Below are 12,152 nucleotides of genomic sequence, written 5' to 3' on the forward strand. Positions count from 1 at the left end.
TTTGTATAAAAAGAGAATTTTGTCGAAAATTTGTCTATAAAAAGAGATTTTTATCGAAAATTTTTCTACAAAAATTTTTTATCCGAAATGTTCCTATTAAAAGATAATTTTATAGAAAATTTTCTATAAAAAGAGATTCTTATCGGAAATGTTTGTATAAAAAGAGAATTTACCGAAAATGTTTCTATAAAAACAGAATTTTATCGAAAATGTTTCTGTGAAAAGATAATTATATCGAAAATGTTTCTATAAAAGAGAATTTTATCGAAAATGTTTAAAATGTTTAAAAAGAGAATTTTATCGAACATTTTCTTTAAAAAGAGTATTTTATAGATAATGTTTCTATAAAAATGTTTTATCCAAAATGTTTCTATTAAAAATAATTTTATCGAAAATGTTCTATAAAAAGAGATTCTAATCGAAAATGTTTGTATATAAAGAGAATTTACCGAAAATGTTTCTATGAAAAGAGAATTTTATCTAGACTTTAATTGAGAGAATTTTATCCAAAATATTCTAAAAAAAGAGTATTTTAACGAAAGTGTTCTATAAAAAGAGAATTATATAAAAAATTTTCTTTAAAAAGTAAATTTATCGAAAATTTTCTTTAAAAAAAGGTTTTTATCGAAATTTTTTATTAAAAAGAGAATTTTATCGAAAATTTACTTTAAAAATAGAATATAACATTTTCTATAAAAAACAGTTTTATCGAACATTATCTTTCAAAAGAGAGTTTTGTCGAAGACTTTCTGTAAAAAAATATTTTTTTTCGAAAATTTTCTATAAAAAATATTTTTTTTCGAACATTTTCTATAAAAAGTGAGTTTTTTTTCGAAAATTTTCTGCAAAGGAAGGTTTTATCGAATATTTTCCATTCTAAGAGAATTTCATCAAACATTTTCTATGGAAAAAGAATTTTTGAATATTTTCAAAAAGAGAAATTTTCGAAAATTTTCATAAAAAAGAAAAAATAAACGAATATTTATATTAAATATCAAAAAAATAATTTCTGTTTATTTTTATAAAAAAATATTACAAAATCTTCAGAACTCTCTCTTTAAAGAGAATTAAAATTGGACCTAAGCTTATGGGTTTAAATTGTTTTAAGTTTTAAAGGTGTGAGAGGGTTCCTCAAATATTGATGACAAATTTATTGTATTAAATTTTTTAGCATTTTTCATAAAAAAATTCCATTAATTATTTAAAGTTTAATAAGTTTCTTATCTTTTGTTAAAAGTTATTTAAAATTTATTTATTTTCTAGTATGATTATTTATTTACTTTTTTAATTGTTCAATTAAATGACATATTTATTTGTGTTTCTTATTCACGTTAATTAAAAAACTATAAAGTTTTGTTTTAAAAATTAATGGAAATTTGTAAAAAAAAATTTAAGTATTTATCTAAACTTGGTTAAAATACTAAAAATCTGTTCTTTAAAATAACATATTTTTAGCCCAGTATTTCTGTGAGATTTATGTCACGCACTAAACATTTATATTTAATTTAATTATTTGTAATATTTATTAACAATTTGTTTGTTAATTTTTCAAGCTGTACTATAAAAAGTAACTAAAAACTCAATCTTTAAATATTGAATCAAAACGACTCTCTGCTTATAGATATTTTATAAGTTTATTTTATTTTCGTTTGCGGTTCTAAATAGGTTTTTTTTTCTCAGTTTTTTTCTTTATCTGTTATTTGTAAAATGTGTGTGAGTTCTCTATCTCATTAGCTCAACGATGTGATTCATTCATGCCAAGAAGCTTAAATAAAACTAGATAAATACGGATTTAAATTTATAATTTTTTTTTTAAGATTTTTTTATCAATTTATCAACTTAACAAAAAAATTTCTTTAGTGACACGTAAAATTTCAATAATAAAAGCTATAGAAAAAAAACAATGCAAATTGATAAAAAGACATAAAGCTGAAGAAGCCGGTTTTCTTGCAACTCGTTTAAGGTTCAATTAAAACATTTAGATTAAAAACAACTTAAAACCAATCAAATCCGGAAGAATATAGAAAATCTTGAAAAAAAATGTTCTTTGTTACAAAACAATTAAATGAATGAAAGGTGTTAAAGAAGATTTTAAAAGGTTATTCTTAGATTAAATGTAACGAGAATTAATAAACTTTTAGGAAAGTGCGTAAAAAACATAAAATGTGAACAAGTTCTTTGTCCACAAAACTACTGTTTGAAATTTTCACAAATATTAATTTTGCCCTAAATTTATGTTGAAAATTATGAAGAAATTTATTAAAATAAAGTCACTATTAGATATCATATAAAATTACACAATATCTCATTATAACTTTCATAAGCTAGTGTGAACACATTCCATTCATAAATTGAGGCCTCACAAATTCTATCATCATCATTAATTAACAATGACAACGAAGCTCCAAAAAAACAAAAGCTGAATTGTTGTCTATGGTAATATTTCCCCAAAAACAGAAAACCAAAATGTTTTATTAGTTAGTTCCACAGTCATAAAATATGTTAAACGAACGACTCCCTTTTCAAAAACAATAGAAACACACACAACACGAAAGAAAGAAAGCCATACAAACCGGCCCAGACCAACTCAGCAAACATTATAATCGGACATGTAAAGAATTTCATTGAATAAGTATTTCCAATTTTAAATAAATAAATATATTTTTTATTTTATTATTTCTTTAACAAGTGTGACTGGCATTTATTGATGTTTTAATGTTGAAAAAAAAGAAGCGTACTTAACGACCGACCGAATTAAACATAAACATTTATAGCAAATAGGTTGAGTCATCTGAGTCATCGGAAACATTTTTTCCAACATAAAAAGTTAGACATAATTTTAATGCATAAACAACATGAGAAGTCATACAGTAATTGAAATTTTATCTATTTAATAAAAAAAGTAATAAACATAATAGATAAAGTATTAATTCTTTATCTATTCATAAAAAATGTCTAATAGTTAAGTTTGTTAGAAATGATTGGAGATCTTTTTACAAATTTTAGCTTTTTTAATTTTTATTTGATTTGCAAATAAAAAAACATACAAATTTAAAATTCCTCTCAATTTTGTCTCTTTAAAAAAAATTAAAAAATTTTATAGAAGAATTTAAAAATGTTATAGCTTCCCAGCGAAAACATGGTAATGTCTTATGCTTACTCAACAATTTACTAATCAATAACTATTACAAAACAAACTACTCACATAACAACTCCCTATTTTCAGGCGATATTAAGTACTTACCTTACTCTCTATTTTTAAGCGAGCGTGTTAAGTGTTTGTTTCCAATGTCATTCCCGTGTTAAAATATTTATTTAAAATTAGTTTTTTAATAGAAACTTTATCAAATTTTTTAATAGAAAATTTTCTAAGTTTTTTATTTTTGTGAGTAAAATTTGGTTTTTTTTACAAATTGTTCAAAAAAAAATTTTTTTATAGTAATTTTTAAATCAATCAAATCAATACTTCTTAAAAAGAATGTTCCAAAATTTTTATGTAGAAAATGTTTGAAAAATTCTCTTTTTATAGAAAATTTATCGAAAATATTTGTATTCTTCTCCTTATACAGACACATTTCGATGTGGTTAAAAAAATTGACTTTAAAATTCTGTCTTTATATAGAAATTCTCTCTCTTTATATAGAACATTTTAATCATCGATCACTTTTCTATAGAAAACTTCAACATCGAACCATTTTCTACTGAAAACTTCAACATCGATCAGTTTTCTGTAGAAAACGTTAACATCTATCAGTTTTCTATAGAAAACTTCAACTTCGATCTCTAGAAAAATAGAAAAATTCAACATTGATCAGTTTTTAACAGAAAACTTCAACAGTGATCAGTTTTTTCTAGAAAACTTTAACATTGATCAGTTTTCTATAGAAAACTTCAACATCGATCATTTTTCTACAGAAAACTTCAACATCGCTCAGTTTTCTATAGAACACTTCAACATCGATCAGTATTCTATATAAAACTTCACAATTGATCAGTTTTCTATAGAAACCTTCAACGTCGATCAGTCTTCTATAGAAAACTTCAACATCGATAATTTTTCTATAGAAAACTTCAACATCAATCAGTTTTCAATAGACAACTTTAAGATCGATCACTTTTCAATAGAAAAATTCAACATTCTTTTTTACAGAAAACTTCAACAGTGATCAGTTTTCTATAGAAAACTTTAACATCGATCAGTTGTCTATAGAAAACTTCAACATCAATCAGTTTTCTATAGAAAACTTTAACATCGATCGGTTTTCTATAGAAAACTTTAACATCGATCGGTTTTCTATAGAAAACTTCAACATAGATCAGTATTCTATATAAAACTTTAACATTGATCAGGTATCTATATAAAACTTCAACATCAATCAGTTTTCGATAGAAAACGATCAGTATTCTATTGAAAACGATCAGCGTTCTATAGAAAACTTCAGCATCAATCAGTTTTCTATAAAAAACTTCAACATCAATTAGTTTTCTATAGAAATCTTCAACATCAATCAGATTTCTATAGAAATCTTCAACTTCTACAGAGCACATCAACATCGATCAGTTTGTATACAAAACTTCAACATCGATTAGAATTCTACAGAAAACTTTATCTTCAATCAGCTTTCTATAGAAATCATTATAATTTATCAGTTTTCTATAGAAAACTTTAAAATTGGTTAGAAAACTTCAACATCGATCAGTTCTCTATAGAAAACTATATCATCGATCAGTTCTCTATAGAAAAATTTTTCATCGATCAGTTTTCTATAGAAAACATTATAAGCGATCAGTTTTCTATAGAAAACATTATAAGCGATCAGTTTTCTATAGAAAACTTTATAAGCGATCAGTTTTCTATAGAAAACTTTATAAGCGATCAGTTTTCTATAGAAAACTTTATAAGCGATCGGTTTTCTATAGAAAACTTTATAAGCGATCGGTTTTCTATAGAAAACTTTATAAGCGATCAGTTTTCTATAGAAAACTTTATAATCGATCAGTTTTCTATAGAAAACTTTATAATCGATCACTTTTCTATAGAAAATTTTATAATCGATCAGTTTTCTATAGAAAACTTTATAAGCGATCAGTTTTCTATAGAAAAATTTATAAGCGATCAGTTTTCCATAGAAAACTTTATAATCGATCAGTATATAATCGGTCAGTTTTCTATAGAAATCTGATCGATTATAAAGTTTTCTATAGAAAACTGTATCATCGATCAGTTTTCCATATAAATGTTTCTCGTCTATCTGTTTTCTATAGAAAACTGTACCATCGATCAGTTTTCCATATAAATCTTTCTCGTCGATCTGTTTTCTATAGAAAGCTTTATCGTCGATCTGTTTTCTGTAGAAAATTTTATCATCGATCAGTTTTCTATAAAAAACTTTATCATCTATCTGTTTTCTATAAAAACTTTATCATCTATCTGTTTTCTATAGATAATTCTTTGATCGATCTGTTTTCTGTAGACCAGTTGAACGTCGATTGTTTATAGAAGATTTACGAAAATTTCCTCTTTTGTAGAAAAATTTCATATTTTTATAGAAAATATATTTTTTATATAGAATCTATAATAGAGAATTTTTGAAATAATGGACAATTTTTTAAATGTTTTTAAGTTTTGCAACAAAAGTACATTTTGTCACTGTCCATGTCTTAATATTTATCATTTCTTGACACAATATGAAAATAAATATTCTTCTTATACTTGTAACCATTCATTTATCTTAAATTTTTTTTCTTGTTTCAAAACCAAACTTCGTCTTAAGTAAAACACCATAAAATAGTATTGCAAACAAAAACAATCTGTCTTAAGTGAAATAATCACTGAGTATGACTGCGACTTTTGAAATGTAATCTTGTTTTTTTTCGAAAAGTTTTCCACCATGTAAATTATGAAAATAAGACATAAAAACAAAGAAATCTAAACTGCAATTTACTCTCATATTTCAATGTAGTTACATTTGCAACAATTGGCCGGCCGGCTGGCTGGACGGTCGGTTGGCCGGTCTTTCACCTATAAGTTTGAAATGAAAATATCTTATGTCACTCAGTCATTCCGAAACGAATTGAAAACAACAGTAATACCAACAACTACTACAAATACATTTCCATTTATGACATTTGAAACTTAGTTTTTTTTAGCAATAACGCGATAAAAATTATGATTTAATATGGGAGTTCGTTTTAAATTTTTTTGCCAATATGGATGTGGTTGCTTATGCCTTGGATGGAATCATTTGTATAAAATGTCTTGTAGTTTTATTTCTTTTTAGATTTAATACTTGTTTAAATTATCAATTATAACTTAATAAGTCAATAAATGAGTAAGAATCATAATTATTCTTCTTTGGTTAATGTAATGACATTCTTTTAGTTGTTTTTTTTAAACTACAGTTTTTTTTTTTGCAAAAATGATATGTCTGAAAATGTGTTTTGCATTTTAATATTGTTTATTATTTCGAAAGGTTTTGAAGTAATATCCACCAATATACTTACTACCTACCTATTCGTATATATGCAAATAAAACTAACAATCAAATAAATAAATAAATAAATTTACTCAAATAACCGTCAAATGCATGAAGTCATCAAAGGTTTTTTTATTTATAGAAATTTGTTTATTTGTGTTTAAGCCCCAAATGAATTTTGCAAACTTTGAGACTTTTTTCTTAGCAAGTTTTGGTTTTTGTCATTTGTTGCAAATGTTGTTGATTCTTTAGAATATTTTTTTGTTTGTTTTGTTTAAATGTATTTTTAATATTGAGTTCACATTGAGAAGTGATTAAGCAAATATTTATAAAAGACGTGTTTTTTTTGTCTTCAAACATACATATTTTTTTTGATTCATATTTTCTGTGTTGTAAAGCATTGTCTTTAAGAGGCCCAGTAGGAAATTAAAAAAATCTCTTTTAGGGAATAATTTTTGTAAATTTTCTTACAAAACTTCTCTACATTCTTCCTTTTATAAAGAGAATTGTCACATTTTATTATCATTTTGTGAACTTAATCTTTTGTAGAATCTTTTTTATAGAAAACTTTCGAAATTTTCTTTTTTTTTTTTATAGAAAACTTTCGAAATTTTATTTTTTCCTTATAAATATGTCTTCCATGAAAAATTTTATAAACAAAAAATAAAATAGAAAACTTTATCATCGATCAGCTATCTATAGAAAACTTTATTATCGATCAAATTTCTTTAAAAAACATTATCATCGATCAGTTTTCTACAAAAAACTTATCATCGATTAGTTTTCTATAGAAAACTTTATTATCGATTAGTTTTCTATAGAAAACTAATCGAGTTTTCTATAGAAAACTTTATCATCGATCAATTTTCTATAGAAAACTATATCACTGATCAGTTTTCTATAGAAAACTTTATCATCGATCGGTTTTTTACAGAAAACTTTATCATCTATCAAATTACTATAGAAAACTTTATCATCGATCAATTTTCTATAAAAAACTTTATCATGGAAAACTTTATCAGCGATCAGTTTTCTATGGAAAATTTTATCATCGAGCAGTTTTCTATAGGACACTTTATCATCGAGCAGTTTTCTATAGAAAACTTTATCATCGAGCAGTTTTCTATAGAAAACTTTATCATCGAGCAGTTTTCTATAGAAAACTTTATCATCGATCAGTTTTCTATAGAAGAATTTCTTATCGATCAGTTTTCTATGGAAAATTTTATCATCGAGCAGTTTTCTATAGGACACTTTATCATCGAGCAGTTTTCTATAGGACACTTTATCATCGAGCAGTTTTCTATAGAAAACTTTATCATCGATCAGTTTTCTATAGAAGACTTTATTATCGATCAGTTTTCTGTAGAAAACTTTATCATCGATCAGTTTTCTATGGAAAACTTGATCATCAATCAGTTTTCTATAGAAAACTCAGTTTTCTGTAGAAAACTTTATCATCGCTCAGTTTTTTATGGAAATCTTTATCATCGATCAGTTTTCTATAAAAAACTTTATCATCGATCAGTTTTCTATGGAAAACTTGATCATCAATCAGTTTTCTATACAAAACTTTATCTTCGATCAGTTTTCTATAGAAAACTTTGTGATCGATCAGTATTCTATAGAAAACTTTGTCATCGATCAGTTTTCTATAGAAAACTTTATCATCGATCAGTTTTGCTCTAGAAAACTTTATCATCGATCAGTTTTCTATAGAAAACTTTGTCATTGATCAGTTTTGCTATAGAAAACCTTATCATCGATCAGTTTTCTATAGAAAACTTTGTCATCGATCAGTTTTGTATGGAAAACTTAAACATCGATCAGTTTTTTATAGAAAACATTCTCATCGATCAGTTTTCTATAGAAAACTTCTATTAGAAAACTTTAATATCGAGCAGTTAAGTTTTCCATTTTATATCTTTTATGATCTTTTTCATATAGAAAAATTTCACATTAAGATCTCAGTTAATAATGGTTTTCAGTTAATATATTTCAGTTAAAATGTTAATGTTCAGGCAAAAAACCTTAATCTTTAATTTCCTCTTTGGTTTCTTTTTGTTGTGTTTGAATCTTGAAATACTTTTTTTATTTAGTTTTGCCAATTTATTACTCTAAACGTTTTCAGTTTTTTTGTAAGCTTTCAAATAAAAAACAGCAACAACATTTGTTTAACAATGATTTTTTTGTCATTATTCTTATATTTTTCAAGGTGATTTTCAACAGAAAAAACTGAAATTTTTTGTTAAAATCTTTAATAATCGCATGGAAATTTCAATATTAAATACACCAAATAAACATTTTTTTTATACAGTTAAACTTTTTGATGATTGACCATAATTGTTTGTTATGTATGTTAGTCATTAAAACAATTTAATTTATTAATAATATAATAATTAAAACAAACAATTAAAACACAAAAGCAAAAAATTAATAAACGAAACAATCAATCAAGAAAAGTGGAAAAAAAATTATTATGACTTTAATTGAAATGTGTATTACTAAGACATATAACTAAATAATGGTTTTTAAATAAATAATAATTATAATTAAATGTTGAAAAAAATAAACAATAATAAAAATATAAAATATTTAATTTTACATTAGAAATGATAACATCATTGAAATTATTCGGCTGCGTCGAATATTTTTCTATAATTTACTCTCTATTCATCAATTTGAAGAGAATATTTATAAAATTGAATTATTAGAGACAATTAAAAGACCACTGACTTCCCAACAGATTACCTGGGACATATAAAGTAACATATTGTGTTTTGTAAGCATTCATACAAACTAACTCTAAGTTCATATATCTCACTTGGCTTACTTCTCTTCTTAACATATGAATGGAGAGTTTATTATAACTAAACAATTTATAATCAAAATTTGCAAATTTAAAATTTGAAAATCAAATTACAAATTCAAATTTCAATTATAAAGTTGTTTCTTAATATAAATGTATACATATATTTCTTTTAGTGAATCTATCCATCAATGTATGAATGAATGACTGTGTAATTACGTGATTATTGCCAAAAGTACATGTACTGTAAAAACTGTATTTATTGTGTACTTTTATTATTTTAACATTGTCTCTAGTTTTACGGCAAACAAATTGAAAGTATTGACAAAAGTGTTAATGCTAAAGACACGTGTGTTCCACAAACGTCAGCCTTTAAAATAATAATAATAAAAAAACCTCCAATTTAATAGCAAAAAAACTCAAATTGTGTTGGCTGCACTTAAACCATTTTGTATTAGAGATCTTCACAACTAAACTATTGTAAACAAATATTTAAACCAAAAAAACAATCTTCTTTTTGTTTCCTCTAAATCACACAAAAACTTAAAAAATAATAAACAACCAAATAAAAGTGAAAAACATCGATAATAATAAATAATAATTGTAAACATGGAAGTCTTTGCTGAGGAATCACAACAAAAGGGCGAAGAGGATCTTTCCAAATACATGTTGGATGGTAAGTGTTAAATTTAAAAGTGCATAAAAACAAAAACTACCAACCTACGACCAAGTGCAAGAGTATCAATTGAAAATGCACTTAAACATATACTTAATGTATATATTAGCAAATACCCTGCAGTTCGGAGGGTTTGTCCGGAAATAGTTAGAAATCATTATCATTGATTAGCTTTTTATTGAGAGTTTCAACATAAGTTTTCTATACATATCGTATATCAACGATCAGTTTTCTCCAGAAAACTTTATTATCGATCAGCTTTCTATATAAACTTTATTATCGATCAGCTTTCTATATAAACTTTATCATCAGTTAGTATCTGTAAAAAAAATAATCATTTATTAAATTAAACTTTATCGTCGATCAGTTGTCTGTAGCAAACTTTATCATCGATCAGATCGATAAGTTTTTCTATAGAAAACTTTATAATCAAACAGATTTCTATAAAAAACTTTATAATCGATGAGATTTCCATAGAAAACTTTATGATCGATCAGTTTTCTATAAAAAACTTTATCATCGATCAGTTTTCTATAGAAAACTTTATCATCGATCAGTTTTCTATAGGAAACTTTATCATCGATATGTTTTCTATAGGAAACTTTATCATCGATATGTTTTCTATAGGAAACTTTATCATCGATCAGTTTTCTATAGAAAACTTTATCATCGATCAGTTTTCTATAGAAAACTTTATCATCGATCAGTTTTCTATAGAAAACTTTATCATCGATCAGTTTTCTATAGAAAACTTTATCATCGATCGGTTTTCTATAGAAAACTTTATCATCGATCGGTTTTCTGTAGAAAACTTTATCATCGATCGGTTTTCTGTAGAAAACTTTATCATCGATCAGTTTTCTATAGAAAACTTTATCATCGATCAGTTTTCTATAGAAAACTTTATCATCGATCAGTTTTCTATAGAAAGCTTTATCATCGATCAGTTTTCTATAGAAAGCTTTATCATCGATCAGTTTTCTATAGAAAACTTTATAATCGATCAGTTTTCTATAGAAAACTTTATAATCGATCAGTTTTCTATAGAAAACTTTATAATCGATCAGTTTCCTATAGAAAACTGATCGATGATAAAGTTTTCTATAGAAAACTGATCGATGATAAAGCTTTCTATAGAAAACTGATCGATGATAAAGTTTTCTATAGAAAACTGATCGATGATAAAGTTTTCTATAGAAAACTGATCGATGATAAAGTTTTCTACAGAAAACCGATCGATGATAAAGTTTTCTACAGAAAACCGATCGATGATAAAGTTTTCTATAGAAAACCGATCGATGATAAAGTTTTCTATAGAAAACTGATCGATGATAAAGTTTTCTATAGAAAACTGATCGATGATAAAGTTTTCTATAGAAAACTGATCGATGATAAAGTTTTCTATAGAAAACTGATCGATGATAAAGTTTCCTATAGAAAACATATCGATGATACTTTATCATCGATCAGTTTTCTATAGAAAACTTTATCATCGATCAGTTTTCTATAGAAAACTTTATCATCGATCAGTTTTCTATAGAAAACTTTATCATCGATCAGTTTTCTATAGAAAACTTTATCATCGATCAGGTTTCTATAGAAAACTTTATCATCGATCAGTTTTCTATAGAAAACTTTATCATCGATCAGTTTTCTGTAGAAAACTTTATCATCGATCAGTTTTCTATAGAAAACTTTATCATCGATCAGTTTTCTATAGAAAACTTTATCATCGATCAGTTTTCTATAGAAAACTTTATCATCGATCAGTTTTCTATAGAAAACTTTATCATCGATCGGTTTTCTATAGAAAACTTTATCATCGATCAGTTTTCTATAGAAAACTTTATCATCGATCACTTTTCTATAGAAAACTTTATCATCGATCAGTTTTCTATAGAAAACTGATCAATGATATGAAAACTTTATCATTGATCAGTTTTCTATAGAAAACTTTATCATTGATCAGTTTTCTAAAGAAAACTTTATCATTGATCAGTTTTCTATAGAAAACTTTATCATTGATCAGTTTTCTATAGAAAGCTTTATCATCGATAAATTTTCTATAGAAAATTTTATCATCGATCAGTATTCTGTAGAAAGCTTTACTAACGATCACCTTGCTATAGTATATTTATCATCGATCAATTTTCTTCAGAAAAACTGATCAGCGATTACTTTTCTATAGAAA

The 12,152-nt window shown here is 24.9% G+C and overlaps 1 protein-coding gene across 6 annotated transcripts in view; it reads left to right on the top strand.

Moving 5' to 3' along the window:
• The window catches only part of LOC119612994 (cerebellar degeneration-related protein 2-like), a 180,302-nt gene that overhangs the window by 73,122 nt on the left and 95,028 nt on the right, over positions 1-12,152 (top strand). For 4 of the 6 annotated variants that reach the window (XM_037968949.1, XM_037968957.1, XM_037968963.1 and 1 more), the window contains exon 2: positions 9,462-9,961. The exons of the other annotated variants lie outside the window; for them this stretch is intronic. In XM_037968949.1, coding sequence (XP_037824877.1) covers positions 9,895-9,961 — 67 coding nt within the window. In that variant the 5' untranslated portion in view covers positions 9,462-9,894. The remainder of the gene's footprint in view (positions 1-9,461; positions 9,962-12,152) is intronic. 6 annotated transcript variants of the gene reach the window in all.

Source organism: Lucilia sericata, unplaced genomic scaffold (genome assembly GCF_015586225.1).
Source record: "Lucilia sericata isolate MDLA Ls3-8-SP2 unplaced genomic scaffold, ASM1558622v1 Contig000036F_arrow, whole genome shotgun sequence".
Taxonomy (NCBI): domain Eukaryota; kingdom Metazoa; phylum Arthropoda; class Insecta; order Diptera; family Calliphoridae; genus Lucilia; species Lucilia sericata.